The following is a 20,431-nucleotide window of genomic DNA, read 5'->3' on the forward strand; positions in this document are numbered from 1 at the left end:
AGGCAATAGGAGAAGGGAATTACAGAGGATGATGTTTGGATGGCATCACCGACTCAATGGACATGAGTTTGAGTAAACTCTGGGAGTTGGTGATGGACAGGAAAGCCTGGAGAGCTGAAGTCCATGGAGTCACAAAGAGTCAGACACAACTGAGCACCTGAACTGAGCTGAACTGATGCTAACATTCTGGTATGGAAACCCTGCACATCTCACCACCCCTTTCCCATCAACAAAAGTATTTTCCCACTAACAAAAATATTTGGTTTCTTCAGTCCTTCCATTCTTTTTTGTTGATGTGTTCTCCCTCCAATAACTTGTCAAATGACAAGTACTCTTCATCGTTTACTCTGCAGGAAAATTCTCAGTTGTCTGTAGAATAACTTACTTGCTGGAATCACTAATTATACTTAGCTGGAGTAATTAATTGCTGCTTTCTTTGGAGCCTATAAAAATTTATATGAGGCCTCATGGCACAGAATTATATAGAAGATGTCACTTAATAGAATTAATGATTTATGAAGGTATCATGATTTTCTGTTTCTGACACTCTTATAACTTAGAATAATAATTTATTTTTTCTTTTAATTTTTAGGCCATCCAAAAACCAGAGCTTTTATCACTCACTGTGGAACCAATGGGATCTATGAAGCTATTTACCATGGTGTCCCTATAGTTGGAATTCCTATGTTTGGTGATCAGCATGATAATGTTGCTCGTATGAAAGCCAAAGGGGCAGCTGTTGATGTAGACTTGCAAAGAATGACAAGTGCAGATCTGCTTAATGCTTTGAAAGCAGTTATTAACAACCCTTTGTGAGTAAAGAATATATTCTTTTCTAAGAAGAAACATCTTGTTTCTTGAAGAATAATCAGTTTCATACATTTTTAAATTGACAACTTTTACATGATCACCAGTACATAGCTAATAGCAAATTAGATTATTTTATGTTTCCTAAATTTTGTGAAAGTACTTTGTCACCTACCGCTAATGAGTGATAGACTACAATCTTGAAGAAATACTACATTTATTTAAAGAAAGTGAGTTATTGTTGAAAATATACAAATTTTTATTAATAACAGTACTTTTATTTCTTAAAAATTGCAGATATTATCACTATAAAGAGTTTAGGCAATATGACAAAAACAAAGGTAAATAAAAATAAAAACTCACTCAACTCTCCTCATGTAGCTATAATCAATGACAGTTTAGAAACTTCCACTATTTCCTTGTGCTAATTTATAAATAGAAAATAATAGTGTTAATTTATAAATAGAAAATAATATAAAGAATTTTGTTTAAAAATAGGACTATACTTGTTAGTTAAAAAATTCTTATATTGGTATATTTTAAATGAAAACCAGAAAAAGTGAATGAAGGAAAATTGAGAGATCCAAGGAAGTAGAGAAGACCCCAGCCTCTTCATTCCCTGACAAAGAACAACAATTAGACACTATTTATGAACAAAATCATCTATGGGAGTGCCCTAAAGGCCATGTTAGAAATTTTAGCAACACAGTAGAACAAAAAAACTGAGATAAACCACACAAGAACAGAATGATGACAGTTTTATTTTACCAGCATCATCCCCAAGCCAGCATTACTCATCACCAAGAGAGAACTTTCAGCTAGAAAGAATTCCTTGGCAGAAAATGAAGAATGGGTTGAGTGACCAATTTCTAAGGCCTTCTGGGGCACAGAAGAAAAAATTAGAAAAAACAAATTCTAAATTTGTATGAAACCGCAAGAGATCAAAACCAGAGCAATCCCAAGAAATAACGAAGTTGGAGGCATCCCACTTCTTATTTCAAACTGTACTACAAAGCTATAGTAATTTTTTTTTAAATGTCATTGGAATAAAAATAAGCATAGATACCAATGGAAAGGATTGGGAGCCCTGAAACGAACCCTCATATGTAAAGTTGAAAAATATTTGAAAAAAAAAAGTGAAGAATACTCTATAGGAAAAGTGTTATCTATTCAATAAGTAGTAGTGGGGAAACTAAATAATTATATGCAGGAAAATGAAATTTGGACACCCATATTACATTACCTACAAAAATTGACTAGAAATAGACTAAAGACTTAAGCAAAAGACCTGAAACCATAAAGCTGCTATCTTAAAACAGGAGGAAAAGTTACTTGACAAGGGTCTTAGAAACAAATTTTGGGATATAACACCAAAAATACAAGGAATCAATGCAAAGCTCAACAGGTGGGGCTATATCAAGCTCAAAAACTTCTGCACAGAAAAATAAATGATCTGTAAAATGAAAGGGTATCTACAAAATTGGAGAACATTTTGAAAAGTATACATCTGTTAAGAGATTAATATACAAATGATATAAGGAACTCATTGCTGCTGCTGCTCTAAGTCGTTTCAATCGTGTCCGACTCTGTGCGACCCCAGAGACGGCAGCCCACCAGGCTCCCCTGTCCCTGGGATTCTCCAGGCGAGAACACTGGAGTGGGTTGCCGTTTCCTTCTCCAATGCATGAAAGTGTAAAGTGAAAGTGAAGTCGCTCAGTCATGTCCGACTCTTCCTGACCCCATGTACTGCAGCCTACCAGGCTCTTCCACCCATGAGATTTTACAGGCAAGAGTACTGGAGTGGGTTGCCATTGTCTTCTCTGAAGGAACTCATTACTCAATAGCAAAAAATTTTTTTTTTTTTAAATGAGCAGAGGTACTGAATAGATATTTTGCTAAAGAAGACATGCAAATGGCCAACAGGTACATGAAAAAGGGCTTCATGTCACTAAGCATCAGGAAATATAAATCAAAATCCCACCTCATACCTGTTATAATTGTTGTTGATGCTGTTCATTCACTAAGTTGTGTCCAACTCTGTGAGCCTATGGACTGCGGCATGCCAGGCTCCTCTGTCCTGCACTATCTCCCAAAGTTTGCTCAAATTCATGTCCATTGAGTTGGCGATGCTATCTAACCATCTCATCCTCTGTCACGCCCTTCTCCTTTTGCCTTCAATCCATGCCAGTATCAGGGTTTCTTCTAATGAGTCGGCTCTTTGCATCAAGTGGCCACAGTATTGAGCTTCAGCTTCAGCATCAGCCCTTCCACTCAATATTCAGAGTTGATTTCCTTAAGATTGACTGGTTTGATCTCCTCGTGGTCCAAAGGACTCTCAAGAATCTTCTCCAGCACCACAATTAAAAGCATCAGATCTTTGTTGCTCAGCCTTCTTTATGGTCCCGTGGTAAAGAATCCATGTGTCAATGCAGGTGCCACAGGAGATGCAGGTTCAATCCCTGAGTTAAGAAGATTCCTTGGAGTAGAAAATGGCAATCCACTCCAGTATTCTTGCTTGGAAAATTCCTTGGACAAAGGAGCCTGGAGGGCTATGGTCCATGGAGTCTCAAAAAGCCAGACTTGATTGAGCACACATGCACAAAATAACATTCACACATGACTACTGGAAAAATCATAGCTTTGACAATATGGACCTTTGTTGGCAAAGTGATGTCTCTGCTTTTTAATACACTGTCTAGGTTTATCATAGTTTTCCTTCCAAGGAGCAAGCTTCTTTTAATTTCATGGTTGCAGTCACTGTCTGCAGTGATTTTGGAGCCAAGAAAATTAAATCTACCACTGCTTCCAGCTGTTCCCCTTCTATTTGACAGGAAGTGATAGAACTGGATGCCATGATCTTAGTTTTTCAAATATTGAGTTTCAAATCAGCTTGAAACTGTTAGAATGGCCATCATCAAAATACAAGGTCTAAGAGGTATTGGTGAGGATGTTGTAAAAGAGGAACTCCAGTGCCCTCCAGGTGAGAATGTAATTTAATACAGCCCTTATGGAAATTAATATGGGAACTCCTCAAAAGATTAGCAATAGAACTACTAGACGATCCACTGGAGAAGGGATAGGCTACCCACTCCAGTATTCTTGGGCTTCCCCTGTGGCACAGCTAGTAAAGAAACTGCCTGCAATGTGGCAGAGCTGGGTCCAAACCCTGGGTTGAGAAAATCCCCTGGAGAAGGGAAAGACTACCCACTCCATTATTCTGGCCTGGAGAATTCCATGGACTGTATAGACCATGGGGTCGCAAAGAGCTGGACACGACTGAATGACTTTCAGCGACTTTCACTCACCGAGACTGAGTAATCTCACTTCTGGATATATATCTAAGGAAATGAAAACAGAATGTGGAAGAGATATCTTCACCCCAGTGCTAGTTGCAGCATGATTCACAGTAAAGAAGATATGACTAAAACCTAAGTGTTTGTCAGTGGATGAATAAAGAAGATGTGGTATATGTATGTAAAGGAACATTATTTAGCAAATAGGACAAAGGAAATACTGTCATTTGTGAAACCATGGCATTGGCCAAGTTAAGTAAGTCAGACAGTGAATGATAAATATTATTCAATGTCACTTATACATGCAATCTAGAAATTCAAACAGAGAGCAAAGTGGTGTTTTCAGGGCCTAGGACTTGGGAGACAGGTGAGACAAGCTTTGAATAATAAGGCACAGGTATGAGTAATAAAATAAATAAATAAACTTTTTACAACATGATGATTAGCTGTGATCATAAACAAATAAATTCTCAATAATGAAAGATTAAATTTATTATGTAATTCTATTTCATATAAATAAAACAAATATATTCTATGGAGAAAGAAACTATATTAAAATTAAAAGAATTGCCAGGCTTGGATAAATACTTATTTAATATCAGATAAATTCTTAGTAAAATTTTGACATAAATCTATAAATAAGCATTGACATTAAAGATTAAAATAATTTTTAAAATATTTCATTTTTTTCAGTATTGAATGACTTTTCACTATGAAGTCACTTAACTTCCTATCAGTATCTCTCGTTTTGGTTTAACTTATTTTTAACTGGAGAATAATTGCTTTACAATGTCATATTGGTTAGTACCGTACAACAATATGAATCATCCTTAAGTATACATATATTATATATTCCCTCCCTCTTGAGTCTCCCTCTGACCCCCATCCCATCCCATGTCTGTGTCTGTGTGTGTTGCTCAGTCATGTCCGAGTCTTTGTGACCTCATGGACTACAGCCCGTTAGGCTCCTCTGTCCATGGAAATCTCAAGGCAAGATTACTGGAGTGGGTTGCCATTTCCTTTTCCAGAGGATCTTCTGACCCAGGGATCAAACCTCAGTCTCCTGCATCTCCTGCATTGGCAGGCAATTTTTTTTTTTTTTTTTTTAAAACACTGAGCCACCTAGGAAGCCCCAGAGCACCAGGCTGAGCTCCCTATGTTATACAGCAACTTCTAACTGGCTTTATCTAATTTACACATGGTGTGTATATACGTCAGTGCTACTCTTTCATTTCATCCCATCCCCTCCTACCCTGGCTGTATTCACAAGTGTGTTCTCTATGTCTTCATTTCTATTCCTATTGTACAAGTGGGGTTATCAGTACAATTTTTTCTAAGTTCCAATATTAATACATGATATTTGTTTTTCTCTTTCTGACTTACATCACTCTGTAATACAGGCCCCAGGTTCCATCAGCATGCTTTAAACATCACATCTTAGATTTGTTTGCTATATTATCAGTGTAATGTTATCAAAGTCAATAACGTGCACATCTTGTCCATGACCACAATTTCCAATATCATTTAGCATTAATTTCAGATTTATATTGATTTAATGATGCAATTTGTGTTTTATCATAGTTTTTCAATTCATTTTATTAACTTTTATCTGATAAATATTTTGTTACCATGTCTGTCTTGGAACTTCTGTTGATACTGTTTGTTTTCCTGAGATGTATTCAGAGGTACTTATTCCTTATATTCTTGTGTATTTAGAAAGACATGCCTGGTTTTTTAAAACCAAAGGGGAAAAGGGATTTGTTTAAGTTTTTCTGGTTTATAGTTCTCTTCCTCAGAACTTTTTACATGCTGTTCCACCATTTTCTGCAAGGCAATGTTCTGTATTTTCTATCAATGATGACTGCCCTTCAGCGTGGGTGCATAATCCCCCTCATTCACAAACCCAGTGAAATCTTGCTTCTAAGTCAGCCATTCAAAGCCTTAAGTCAAAACCCTGGTCTGTTCCTTGACAGAAGTTAGAAGGATTAGTGTTCTAACAATTGCCATCCTTCCATCTCACCACTGCATGTGCAGCCCTCGGTAGCCTGAAGCAAAAATTGCAGCATCTTTTCAGTCTCAAGCCCTGCTTCTTGCCCAGAGGGTCACATGAAGCTTTTTGTTTGCATCTGGAATGTCAGGACCATGAAGATCACCAACCAAAACCATTTCCTATTACTGTTGAAGTCTTATTAACACTGATACTCCAGATCGAACCTGGGGAAGAGTGAAGGAGTGAGAGAAGGATCCCTTTTCCATAAATCTGCCCTCAATGCTGCTTCCTGACACTATCATGTTCCGAGTACCGCACTCAGCAAGTGAGATAAAAATTCTATATTCTCAAGCTACATATTAATCCATTCCTATTTCTGTACTTTCAGAATGCTATTTCCAACTGGCAATTATTTTCTCTCCTACCTCCAATAATTACTGAGACTATAAAGCATACATCACATTCCAACTGATAGGCCATCATATCTAGAAATATATCATATCATATCATATCAAGAGGAAACAAATTGTCATGTGCTTTCTGTAGTCTCAGTGATCTCATTCATCACACATATCTTATCATATAATTATGCAATATACTTTTAATAATATACAACAGTTTTAGGTATATGGTGTCCTTAATAAACTTTTCAAGTTGTTATTTATATATTCAATTTTAGCTATAAAGAGAATGTGATGAAGTTATCAAGAATTCACCATGATCAGCCTGTGAAACCCCTGGACCGAGCAGTCTTCTGGGTTGAGTTTGTCATGCGCCACAAAGGAGCCAAGCACCTTCGACCAGCTTTCCATGACCTCACCTGGTTCCAGTACCACTCTTTGGATGTGATTGGCTTCCTGCTAGCCTGTGTGGCAACTGTTACATTCCTGGTCACTAAATGTTGCCTGTTTTGCTGCTGGAAGTTTGGTAAAACTGCAAAGAAGAAAAAGAGAGAGTAGTAGTATTTTGGGGTTTTTTTTTCACAGTTGGCCTGGAATCCTTGGAATGGTTCACTGAAGTAACCAGCCATTGATTAGTATAGACTCCTCTCCTACTCCACTGGATTCTTGTCCATTCCTCAGTTTATCAAGCCAAAGATCAAAGACTTACTCCCAAAATATGCCACATGATTCAGAAATAAGTTTTAAAATAATCTATTCTTGAAATAGAGAATATAAACAATTAAACAAATGGTAGTTACTACCATTAAAGTCTCAGTGTTTTATTTATCAATTTCAGTTCAACCAGTTGAGCTGCTGTTTGAGGTCTTAGAAACGTAATGATTAATTCTATTTTCAGTACTGAACATATTGAATATTTCCTGAAAATCAAACATGATTTTGGTTTCAGTATGAACTCATTATTACTCATTCTCTAAAGAAACTGGACAAGGAGTAGTGTAGAGTACACTTTAGCCAGAGCTTCCCTTCCAGTCAGGAAGATCAGGAGACTCGGAGTTTCTACTCTGCTGTACAGCACATTTTGCTGCCTGCTGCCTAAGTCACTTCAATTGTGTCCAACTTTTTGCAACACCCTGGACTGTAGCCTGCCTGGCTTCACTGTTCATGGGATAATACTGGAGTGGGTTGTCATTCCCTTCTCCAGGGGATCCTCTCAACCCAAGGATGAAACCTGCATCTCTTATGTCTCCTGCATCCACAGGCAAGTTCTTTACCGCTAGCGTCACCTGGGAAGCCCTAAAGCACATTTTACACCATCAATTTTCTTTCAGATGACACATCAGACTTTTCCCATTTGTAAACACTACTTTCCGTCTTTCATTTCAAGATTCCCCTTCATTTGGGTATTAATAGTGATAATACTTCATTTGTATTGTATTAATAACCCTTATTGGCTTCAGAGAAATAGCTGATTATCATATGTTAGCAAGGTTGATGGTACAATGGAGCAAAAGTAAATGATTAGAATTTAATACCTATCCTTTTAAATTAACTTAAAAATCTATTTAATTCTTTCCTACATTAATTTTACTTACACAGTACATATATGAAAAAGAAGAAGCAAACTACTAAAAAGCTATATTGCAAATACTTTTGGAGGAATATGTGTTTCTCAAAAATTCTGTTTGCTATGTGGATAGTTTCTCCAATAAATGGAAACCCAGGAGTCTGCACATTTCTTCCTCTTCCTTTGTCTCATCACTTTTCCTGGTCCTCTCATGAACTGTACTGTGACCACTAAACTAAGCACAAGTACCTAGACGTCTTATTAACTAGTGCCAGCCAGAAATCTGAAGTAACATGAGGATACAAATTGATTTTTAATAAAAATAAAGATGTCTTTTCCTTTCTTTTCTAAAAAATCTATCTTCCAGGATGTTTCCCTTGAGGTCTATCCTCCAGTATGTTTTGACCTTGAGATCAAAAAATTGTTCAGTCTTACTGTGATAGCATTACACAGTAGTAATCAAGTTCATTAAATGATCTACCACAGCTTTTGATATTTATAACCCAAGCTTGTGTCTGTATCTTAGAATAATTATAAATCACTTGGGCAGTTATCTGCTTTTTACAGCAACAGTGGCGCAAATAAGAACAAGGTAAAGATAAGTTTATTTTTAGATGTGGAATTAACTATAAAGAGATTTTCTCAATTTTATGAGGTTTTGAATAATTAATTATAATGATTTAAGGCATATAGTTTAAAAAGTGTAAACATAATGCTGTCTTGCTTATGATAAAATTAATGTCTTGCTTATGATAAACCTATAATTTACCACAGTGCTATATTCTGGCAATAAGATAATGCTCTTTCCTCAAATATTCTTTAAAATCATAATTTAATCTTTTGTTATTTTCTACCAATGTCAAGATATACCTTCACTTTTTTGTTATTACCAAATGAGGTAGCATAAAGGAGTTTAATTAAACTCACAAAATGGATACCCTGAACAATTTCTGAGCTTATACAAAACAACTACCATAGCAAATAAATGAATAAACTCTATCTTGTAGAGACCAATGTTTTTCTTAACCACAAGTTTCACCTATTTAAATATTTATACATTATTATATTAAATATATTAACAACATGGTAGTAATTTTAGGTATGCACAAGCTAAACCTTTGTAACATGTCATATATTTCCAGTTTAAGTTTGATAAAATATTTTCCAGGAGTTTGATGATCTCTGACTTTTCTTGTCAATTAAAATAGCATGCTTCAATATACTTTATTTTTTAAATATTTACACTTAATATGTGACTATTTTATGAAATCCTGCTCGTTTCTCAGTCATGACAAAAAATCTTCATTTTTTGAATGTTGAGTTTTAAGCCAACTTTTTCACTCTCCGTTTTCACTTTCATCAAGAGGCTGTTTAGTTCTTCTTCACTTTCTGCCATAAGGGTGGTGTCATCTGCATGTCTGAGGTTATTGATATTTCCCCCAGCAATCTTGATTCTAGCTTGTGCTTCCTCCAGCCCAGCGTTTCTCATGATGTACTCTGCATATAAGTTAAATAAGCAGGGTGACAATATACAGCCTTGACGTACTCCTTTTCCTATTTGGAACCAGTCTGTCGTTCCAACCTGTCCAGTTCTAACTCTTGCTTCTTGATCTGCATACAGATTTCTCAAGAAGTAGATCAGGTGGTCTGGTATTCCATATCTTTCAGAATTTTCCACAGTTTATTGTGATCCACACAGTCAAAGGCTTTGGGGTAGCATGTAAGATGAGTGAAATTGCAGTTTGCTATCAAAGCAGTACTCATAATTCTCCAAGCAGGGCTTCAATACTATGAGAACTGAGAACTTTTAGGTATTCAACTGGATTTTAAAAAGGCAGAGGAACCAGAGATCAAATTTCCAACCACTTTTGGATCATCAAAAAAGAAAGAGAGTTCCAGAAAAACATCTATTTCTGCTTCATAACTATGCTAAAGCCTTTGACTGTGTGGGCCGCTACAATGTGAAAATTCTTCAATAGATGAATTGAGGCACCTTACCTGCCTCCTGAGAAATCTGTATGTAGATTAAGAAGCAAGGGTTACAACTGGACATGGTACATACACTGGTTCCAAATTAGGAAATGAGTATGTACAGGCCGTATAGTGTTACCTTGCTTATTTAGCTTATATGCAGAGTACATCATGTGAAATGCTTGGCTGGATGGAGCATAAGCTGGAAACAAGATTTCCAGGATAAATATCAATAACCTCAGATAAGCAGATGATACCACCCTTATGGCAGAAAGTGAAGAGGAACTAAAGAGCCTCTTGCTGAAAGTGAAAGAGGAGAGTGAAAAAGCTGGCTTAAAACTCAACATTCAAAAAATGAAGATCATGGCATCATTCCACCGCTTCTTGGTAAATAGATGGGGAAACAAGGGATACCATCACAGACTTTATTTTGGGGGGGTCCCAAAATCACTGCAGATGATGACTGCAGCCATGAAATGAAAAGATGCTTACTCTTTGGAAGAAAAGCTAGGACCAACCTAGACAGAATATTAAAAAGCAGAGACCTTATCTTTCTGACAAAGGTTGTCTATGGTAAATAGATGGGGAAACAATGGAAACAGTGACAGACTTTATTTTCTTGGACTCCAAAATCACTGTAGATGGTGACTGCACCATGAAATAAAAAGACACTTGCTCCTTGGAAGTAAAGCTATAACACACCCAACAGTGTGTTTAAACACAGAAACATTACTTTGCTAACAAAGATCCATATAGTGAAAGCTATGGTGTTTCCAGTAGTCATGTATGCATGTGAGAGTTGCATAATAAAGAAGCCTGAACACAAAAGGATTGATGCATTTGAGCTGTGGTGTTGGAGAAGACTCTTAAGAACCATTTGGACTGTAAGAAGTTTAAACTAGTCAATCCTAAAGGAAATCAGTCCTGAATATTCGTAGGAAGGACTCATGCTGAAGTGAAGCTCCAATACTTTGGCCACCTAATGAAAAGAGTGGAATCATTAGAAAAGACCCTGATGCTGAGAAATATTGAAGGCAGGAGGAGAAGGGGTCAACAGAGACTGAGATGTTTAGATGGCATCACTGACTTAAGAGAAATGAGTTTGCGCAAGCTCCAGGAGTTGGTGAAGGTCAGGGAAGCCTGGTGTGCTGCAGTTCATGAGGTCGCATAGAGTTGGATATGACTGAGTGACTGAACAATAAAGTGTATATACACACATATGTGAACACAAAGTCACATTCTATACATTATTAAGAATGACTCATATTTTCTGTTTTTAATTTCAAACTTGCTTGCTTTTTAAATTGAGGAAAGCATTTTTTTCTGTCATGTTTTATCTATTTTACCAAAAATAATGATTTTCTGTTTCAGATTTATCACACTCCTTATATTTATGAGATTATCTACTGTATTTTAAATGGTAATATAATTGGTACTTAGAAAGGTCTGCTGCTTGTAAAATAGAGAACCATTAGGTTGGCAGTGCACGTTGAATTACTACCAACCTTCTGCTTCTCAATTTTATTTCCTCCCCAAGTTCTTTACTTCTGAATCCACTCCAATTCCACCAAGGTTCTAGTTTCTGACTCCAAACTTAACCAAGGAGACTGAGATCCTATTGTCTCATTCTCAGTTCTTTCCCCACAGAGACAGCCTTTAATAGTCTCAGATAAAATTGTATATGATATCAGTAACCCATATGGCAACATGAAATGAAAGCACCTTTCAGCCTTAAAGGATCTGTTAGACAATAAAATTATGATTTTTGTATCAAGGGAAGCCACCCCACTATCCTAGAGAGCCTTTACCACAATTAATATGCTTCAGTTTAGTTCTTGTCTCCTTTCCAGGCAACCTCCTTCAAAAGGACTTATGCCCTCACTGCTGTTTTCAATGGCCCTGACCTCACAGCAGGACACTGTCCACCCATGCCTCCGCCAGAGACTCCTGGACACTCAGAGGCAAGTCTAGATCAGTCTCTTGTGGGGTCACTGCTCCTTTCTCCTGGGTCCTGGTGTGCACAAGGTTTTTTTGTGCCCTCCAAGAGTCTGTTTCCCCAGTCCTGTGGAAGTGCCATAGTCATGCCCCACTGGCCTCCAAAGTGAAATTCCCTGGGGGTTCTCAGTCCCTTTGCCAAGTTCCCAGGTTGGGAAATCTGTTTTGGGTCCTAGAACTTTCTTAGCAGTGTGAGAATTTCTTTGGTATAATTATCCTGCAGTCTGTGGGTCGTCTGCTCGGTGGCTGTGTTGGTGGGGCTAATGGCGACCTCCTCCAAGAGGGCTTATGCCACACATTGCGTGTCCCAGATCTGCTGCAGCCAGAGTGCCTGTCCCCAAGGCAGGCCACTGCTGACCCATGACTCCACAGGAGACACTCAAACACTCAAAGGCAGGTCTGGTTCAGTCTCTGTGAGGCCTCTGATAGCTAGATGCATATGAATGAAATGATTTCAGGAAGCCCAGAGGCTTACAACTTTCATTACATAGATAATCGCTAAATCTTTTCATGTTAGAAATTTAGCTTTTAACAGTAGTCTTTTAATATTCAGATTACCTGTCCCTCTTTGCAAAACTTGTTATAGAGTCAGCTTTCTCCATGGTCGCCAAAGATGCTGCCTCTCGACTCAAGTCCTAATATTCCCACCAAATAAAACCTAACTCTCAGCTTTCAGGTTGTGCATATTTTTTTCCAGTCAACATTGTAAAAGGAGGTAAAATTTCAAAATGCATGTGTAATCAAGTATCTTTTGGGCTTCCCTGGTAGCTCAGCTGGTAAAGAAACTGCCTGAATGCGGGAGACCTGGGTTCGATCCCCTGGAGAAGGGAAGGGCTACCCGCTCCAGTATTCTGGCCTGGAGAATTCCATGTGCTGTATAGTTGATGTAGTTGCAAAGACTCAGACACTACTGAGTGACTTTCACTTTCAGTCTTTGCAGTCAGTTCCATATTTTTATAAAATCGTCTTAGTTTTGCAAATTTTACTTTGTGTTCAGAAAATTATATGAATATAAATTAAGAAGGAGGTTTTATTCTTATGACCAGGAACAAAAGAATGCCTAGACTCATCCATCAACCAGACTTCATCCCAATGTGCTGTATGCTATGTCACTTCAATAGTGTTCGACTTTTTGCTACTCTGTGGACTGTAGTCTGATGGGCTCCTCTGTCCATGGGATTCTCCACTCAAGAATACTGGAGTGGGTTGCCATGACCTCCTCCAGAAGATCTTCCTGACCCAGAGATCAAACCCATGTCTCTTATGTCACCTGTATTGTCAGGTGGGTTCTTTACCACTAGTGGCACCTGGGAAACCCATTTATTTCAATGGTTTCTAATAAAATGTGAAGCCTGCAAGCAGCACCAGAGGGAGTCCTGCTCTCATTCCAACAAGTCTTGCACTTGTTACTCAGTGCAGAGTTTGGTAAAAGGCTGAGTCGACAAGCTCTGATTCCAGGTTCAAAATGATTTTCACTTCTGCCCCTGCTCATATTCCCTTTTTCCAATTGAGTACCATGTAAAGTGGGAAATAGCATACTTGGTGTGTCACCTAAAACAAATGGCATGGGCCACTACAAATCCTTTTAAATTGTGAAATAGAGATTAGAGACCAAAAGTCAGTCTAAAGATGGACAGTTCCTCTCTGGTTTTAAGTGGGAAGAGGCAAGAGAAATGTTAAGCCATAGGTTCCTGAATTTATTTATTGTCTCTTCATTTGCCCATTCATTTACTAATTTATTTATTTGACCATGCAGTCTCAGTAGCAACATGCAGGAATTTTTTTTTTTTTTTTTTTTTTTTTAGGTTGTGACACTCAGGGTCTTTAGTTGTAGCATATGAACTCTTCAGTTGCTGCAGCATGTGAGATCTAACTCCCTTACCACGGATCAAGCCCAGGTCCTCTGCTTTGGGAGTATGGAGTCTTAGCCACTGGACCACCTCACCTGCTCAGACAGAATGTGACTTAATCAATTTAATTGCTTCTGAATAATCAGATAAACAATTCTAACTTTCTAAGCTAGGATTGAACATGTATAAACTTGGGGGAAAAGTGGCTGAGTCAGGTCTATCCTAGAAAAAAATTAAATAAGCCCCTTTCTTTAAAATCTTCTTTAAAATTGTAAGATCAGTCTGAGTTTTCTCAATTTCATTTATTTATTTTTTTGAACTACAGGCTAGATTCTTCCTTGTTCTGAATTCTTTCCAAACCACCTACAGAGTGTTATTTTAAAACTGGTCTTGCATGTACTTCATAGCAATTTGTCCTTAAAATATATATATATATTCCAGTGATTTCAGATTCTCTGGGATTTTACTCAATTGATTTGGTTGCATAATCAGGCTTTAGTTAGATTTATGATATTTTACAGATGGTTTTAGATGCTTATAGATGTTTATGATGTTTTATAGATGTAAATATATCACCTGAGAGAAGATCCTGATAATTTTCACATTTTCTCTAATAATGATAAACTGACTATAATATGGGTGATCATTCTTGTGGCTATGTGAATAATAACATTATTATTTCTGTCATTCCTATGGGCTTTTTTTTTATATCTGTTAGGTAGTTAGAATAGGAAAAAGGAGTCCAGAATGGTGGTGGCTAAAAGATAATGAAGGGAAAAGCCCGCGAAAATAGAACAAAGAAAGGTCCGAGGACTGGAGTTAGGACCTCAGGTAAAACAAGCAACACTCCTGGCTAGCCCAATTTACATAGGGCAGGCCCAGCGGGAGGAGAAAAAAAAACGTATAAAAAGAGGAGCCAAAATTGGGCTGGGGGCCTCTCTTCGCTTCGTGTCTTTTGGGTCGGCATGCCGTCATGCCTCGAGGATGTATTTTCCTTTACTTTCTAAATAAAACTGAGCTGTACACGGAGCTACAGCTGGTTCATCTGAGGGCTGTAATGCTGATCCACCCATTGCTTCAAATTTTTGTTGTGACGAGACAGAACCAAGGGAATTACAAATTCCCCTGATACTTCTATATCAAAACTACTGAGTAGGCCCTCAGTGACAAAACACATTAGATGCAGGTCCGTGATTTCTGTCTATGATATTCTAGGAAACGGATTTTCCCACTACTATATAATAAAAAATTAGTTATATTGCCTCTCTTAAGAAGAATAAATTTTATTCACACACCCACATCAATGGCGATAGTATTATTCAGTACATAATATAGAAATATATAAATTGCCTGAGAAATATCCTATGGATAGGAAACATAAGCAAGTCACTACATATATACTCCAAAAACAATGATCATAGTAAAAATAAATGAATAAATAAAATGGCTTAGAGAATACCTAAATCAAAAAAAGTAAACTGTTCATATAAATATTGACATTAAATTTGCTGCCAGTGAGTGCTCAAAAGGAAATGAAAAGCATATGATTGGAAACTGAAGGAAAGGTAAATCTTTTATCAGAAAGCTTAAAGTATTTATCAGAAAGCTTAAAGAAATTGTGTCCAATGCCTACATGAAATGAAGGATTTGTAAGTGACATACTTGTACATCTAGCTGAGATTTGCAAGAAAAGCTTCAAGATACTGACTGGTTTCTTCTGCTGCTTATAGGAAAATATGACAGGAGAGACGGTAAAGTGATGAAAGAACTGTTAAAAAGTAACCTGGACTTGATGGCTTGTGAAATTCAATCTGTCCGGATTGCAAAGGAAACTAGTATTAAGAGATTCACTGTAAAACAAAACAAAAATGCTCTGGAGAAACAGCCAAGTGTGTGGTTATCAAATCTTTTGCTAATACTTCAGAAATATCCAGAGAAGGCAATGACACCCCACTCCAGTACTCTTGCCTGGAAAATCCCATGGACGGAGGAACCTGATAGGTTGCAGTCCATGAGGTCACTAAGAGTCAGACACGAATGAGCGACTTCACTTTCACTTTTCACTTTCATGCACTGGAGAAGGAAATGGCAACCCACTCCAGTGTTCTTGCCTGGAGAATCCCAGGGATGGCAGAGCCTGGTGGGCTGCCATCTCTGGGGTCGCACAGAGTCGGACACGACTGAAGCGACTTAACAGCAACAGCAGCAGAAAGATCAAAAGATCAAGGTATTCAGTCACACAAAAGACTCTTTGGAGACACTGAAGATGTGCATCATTCAAACCAGAGGGAGTGGTGGAAGTTATACTTTATCCTCATTTCCTCCTCCTTTGAAACACGGTGTCTATAGTGTTATGCTATATCTGTCATCATTATATTTGGGGAGCAGATAACTTGTTCCTTAGACTCAAAGGAGAGGGATTATGCTCCATAATGGATCATATCCAGAGGTTCTCCAATACCTGACTAAGATGATATAAAGGATGAGATTTAGGATCTTGAGATCATGTTGTAATGTGTTGAGACTTTTAGAAACCTAAAGATGAGGTGAATATATTTTGCTTGTGTGATGAACATGAAACTCTGGGGCCCAGAGGATAGACTGTTGTTAGCAGAATCACTGACAAACACATCTAAGCCCTATTCCCCAGACACTGTGAAATGCCAACATGTGTGGTGAATTTTAGTGAACTTCACAGATGTTGTAATTAAAAACTTTGAGGTGAAGAGAATATCTTGCATTATCCAGGTCTAGCCCATCTAATCACATCCAAATTTTCTTAAAAGTAGAGAACTTTACCTAGGTTCAGAGAACCAGAAACATAGCAAGATGAGAAGAAATAAATCTGCTGATGCTGAATTTGGAATGGAGGAAGGAGTTGGAATGCAGAAACTAGGGGAGAAATGCACCAGGGAATGCAGGCAGCCTCCTGAAGTTGAGAAAGAAAAAGAAACAGATTCTTCCCCTTAGCCTCCAGAAAGACATGCTTAGCTGTGCCAGCACCTGGAGTTTAGTTCATCAGACTTCTGATCTAAGAAGTAAATTTATAAAGTTTAAAGTTCTGAGTGTGTAGTAAGTTGTTACACCAGCAATTTTAAAAAAGAACTAATAAACTAATACAAAATTAAATTCTATGATTCTGTCCTTCCCATCACAGAAGGAAAATATATCTTTGTATTAACAGCTTCTACAGAGACATGGTGATAAGAAACAGAACATCTTAAGATCCAATACTCGTTTTGTAAATGGATCACTGGAATGATCTTATTGTTATAGCTCATAGACACAAATACTGAAAGCTAAAATAAAATCAATCTGAGAAATAATAATTCAGCAAGAAACATTTGATTTGCAACTCAAACATTGACTCCAAGCAGGGTTCAATCCCTGGGTCAGGAAGATTCCCTGGAGGAGGGAATGGCAAGCCACTCCAGTACTCTTGTCTGGAGAATTCCATGGACAGAGGAGCCTGGAGGGCCACAGTCCATGGGGTCACAGAGAGTTGGACATGGCTGAGTAACTAGCACTTTCACTTTCATGCTCTTTGAAGTGCTAATTACCTCTCCTCTGGAATTAGCCCCCAGATTAGCCCCAGATTAATCATCCAGATTAGCCCCCTTTTTGTGGGGTTCTTTCATCTCATATCTACATTCTCACAACCTGCCATAAGAAAATTTTCAAAAATGAAATAAGGAAATATCTCTAAAGGGCTTGAAGCTTTCCAAGGCTCCTCACAGCTTACAGAGCAAATATTTATATAACTACAGTAAATTTCTCCTCATACTCGGAGGAAACTGTATTCTTTCAGGCTTCCATGCTTTTTTACATTGCTCTCTAAATCTAAATTCCCCCTGCATAAATTTTATACTTGACAAAACACTAGTCAGTATTCACTCTCTGCACAAACACCACTTTGTGAACATCACTTCTTTACTCTCCCAGGGAGACTTGGTCTGTGTTCTAAAGGGACTTACAAGGGGCTTCATAACCAAAATAGTCATAACTAAAAGTAATGCTTCCATCATAGGCATGCACTATCCATTTCCCTTTCCTTTTCTATATTTTCAAATCTATATTTTCCCTTTAATTCTTTCCTCAGTGTCCAGGAAATCAAAGCTTATTTCACTGGCAGAATGAATGTTTTGCTTAGAATCTATATCCAAATCCTTCTTAAGAGAGATTCTCCTCTCATTTCAGGTCAATAGATTATTAATATCATGAAAACAAATCTATCCCATTACATGTGTCTTCCCCTTCCTGCTTCTAATTTGATGTGAATTCCTGGTAAGATTTTTAATATAACATACCTCAATTACAAAAGTAGGATACAAAATGAAGTTCAGAAGAAGGTACTTAGAGGATAAATTCTTTCAAAGAGTAAGTTTTGAGAAAGTATTGAAGAAGTGAGAGGAATAGAAGGAAGGTTACAAATGTTCAGAAAAGGAAATGATCATAATTCAGAAGCAATATTCTCAAAGGAAAGTGACTAAAGCTATACTAAACTGATTAAAGTTATACTCAAAGGATGCTCATGTTCATATAAAGAGGAAAAACTTCAAAGAACTGAAGGAATAACTTCAGTCAAAAGAACAAAGGTGAGCTAAATGAAATGGAGCTAATAAAACAGGTGTTAAAATATGCAGAAAGAAATGCTTAGAATGCTCAGACAAATCAGAATGTATCTGTGTGGACACATGCTGCTTCCTTATCTGCAAATTCCCTACATCCTAGGTAATTTCCTCTTACCCTAGAGCCAGGGATTTATTGTACACAAAATCACAAAATCCTCTGTGCTTTTATCTATTTGCTTTCCAAAGCCTCTGAACTGGAGATTAGCTTGCAGAGAAATTGCTAAGGCAGACTCTTGGCAACAGTCTTTAGCTCATAGTCATTGTGACCTTACCAAGTGGCAGTTATAGTTTAACTACTTAATTGATTCTGTCCCAGATATAAGGGAGAGCTACCTCTGAAGTTAAGGAAGCTTATGAAGAAGGTTTGGATTTTATCAAGATGTCTAAGAGATGGGCTTTTCTTCTTGTGCTTTCTTTTTATTTCAGCTGTGACTTCTGTGAAAAGGTTCTGGTATAGCCAATGGAATAGAGTGACTGGATCAATTTAAAACAATTTTGGATGAACTTACTCAGAGGGATCATGAAGTGACTGTGCTAGCATCTTCAGCTTCCATCCTGGTGGATCCCAGTAAACCCTCTGCCCTTAAATTTGTGTCTTATCCTACATCCTTCACTAAGAATGAGCCTGATTTGTGTTTTATGAAATAGATCAAGATATGGGCATATGAATTACGAAAGAGTACATTATGGGTATATGATTCAAAGATGCAAAAAACATATCACAAATATTCTGATACTGTTCAAAAGCTCTGTGCGGACAGAGTTTTAAACAAAAAAACTTATGAAAAGACTGAGAGAGTCCAGATGTGATGTTCTTAGAGATGCAATTTCTCCTTTTGCTGCACTGCTGGCTAAACTACCTACCCTACCTTTGGTCTACAGTCTTTGATTTACCACTGGCAATACATATGAAAAACTCTGTGGAGGGCTTATATGACCTCCTTCCTACATACCTATTATCAGAGTTTAAATAAGTGACAAAATGATATTTATGGAGAGAGTAACAAATATGGTTTATGACCTATATTTTGACTTTTCATTTGAGACTTTTAACAAGAAGAAGTGGGATAAATTTTACAGTGAAGTATTAAGTAAGCCTGGTTTATTACATTTTCCCTCCAGTAGATGAAAAGAAATCTTATCTTCTTTGTGTGGGTTAGAGTGGTATAATTTGTATTTTCTTATGTTTAGTGTCAAAATGGAAATATAACAACCTCTTAGTCAAAAGGTATCAACTATTCAGGAGAATGTCCAAAGTAGTCTAGAACTCTGTGACATTGGAAATGTTCCTCTATTTGACAGTAATAGTCCCATATGTTAATATTTGTGGCTTATTTATTTTGAAAGCTATGTATGCACTGCACTTTTCATAAATTATAATGTCTGTTATTTATTGCTGTAAAAGCAACTATCCTAAAACTCACAGTTTAAAAGAGAAAACATGCGGTTTGCTCATGACCCTATGAATCAGAAATTTGGGCTGGGCTTAGGAAAATGCCTCTTCAATGGGTTTTGCCTGGGCTTAATCTTTATGCTACTGTTAGTTACCAGGCTTGGCAGAAGTGGAAGAGTCCAAGAAAGTGTCACTCACATGGCTGGGGTCTGGCAGATTAGCAGGATACTTTGATTGTTTCCTCCAGGTGACCTCTCCAACAGAAAACCTTGGACCTTTTTAGATGGTAGCAGAGTTCAAGAATAGGTTATATGAAAGTTTTAGGTGTAGATTTGAAAGTCACACAAAATGACTTCTGCTACCTTCTATTAGTAAAACAGGTCAGGAGGCAAGCCCAAATTCAAAGGGTGAAGAATTCGCCTCACCTCTTAATAGGAAGAGCTACTAAGAGTAATAGCCATTTTTAATACGCTATAGTAAGATACTTCATTAAATATATTTAAAATCAAATGAAGGTTAGTCATGAGGAAATA

The 20,431-nt window shown here is 37.4% G+C and overlaps 1 protein-coding gene and 1 pseudogene across 1 annotated transcript in view; both read left to right on the plus strand.

The window, feature by feature from the left end:
* The window catches only part of LOC102398161 (UDP-glucuronosyltransferase 2C1), a 36,890-nt gene extending 29,594 nt beyond the window's left edge, over positions 1 to 7,296 (plus strand). Inside the window, exons 5-6 of the mRNA XM_006080172.3 lie at positions 593 to 812; positions 6,770 to 7,296. Of these exons, the coding sequence (XP_006080234.1) occupies positions 593 to 812; positions 6,770 to 7,049 (500 nt within the window). The 3' untranslated portion in view covers positions 7,050 to 7,296. The remainder of the gene's footprint in view (positions 1 to 592; positions 813 to 6,769) is intronic.
* Positions 7,297 to 15,965: 8,669 nt separating this feature from the next.
* Positions 15,966 to 20,431, plus strand: part of LOC112586184 — a 32,987-nt pseudogene continuing 28,521 nt past the window's right edge.

This window comes from Bubalus bubalis, chromosome 7 (assembly GCF_019923935.1).
Source record: "Bubalus bubalis isolate 160015118507 breed Murrah chromosome 7, NDDB_SH_1, whole genome shotgun sequence".
In the NCBI taxonomy this organism is placed as follows: Eukaryota; Metazoa; Chordata; class Mammalia; order Artiodactyla; family Bovidae; genus Bubalus; species Bubalus bubalis.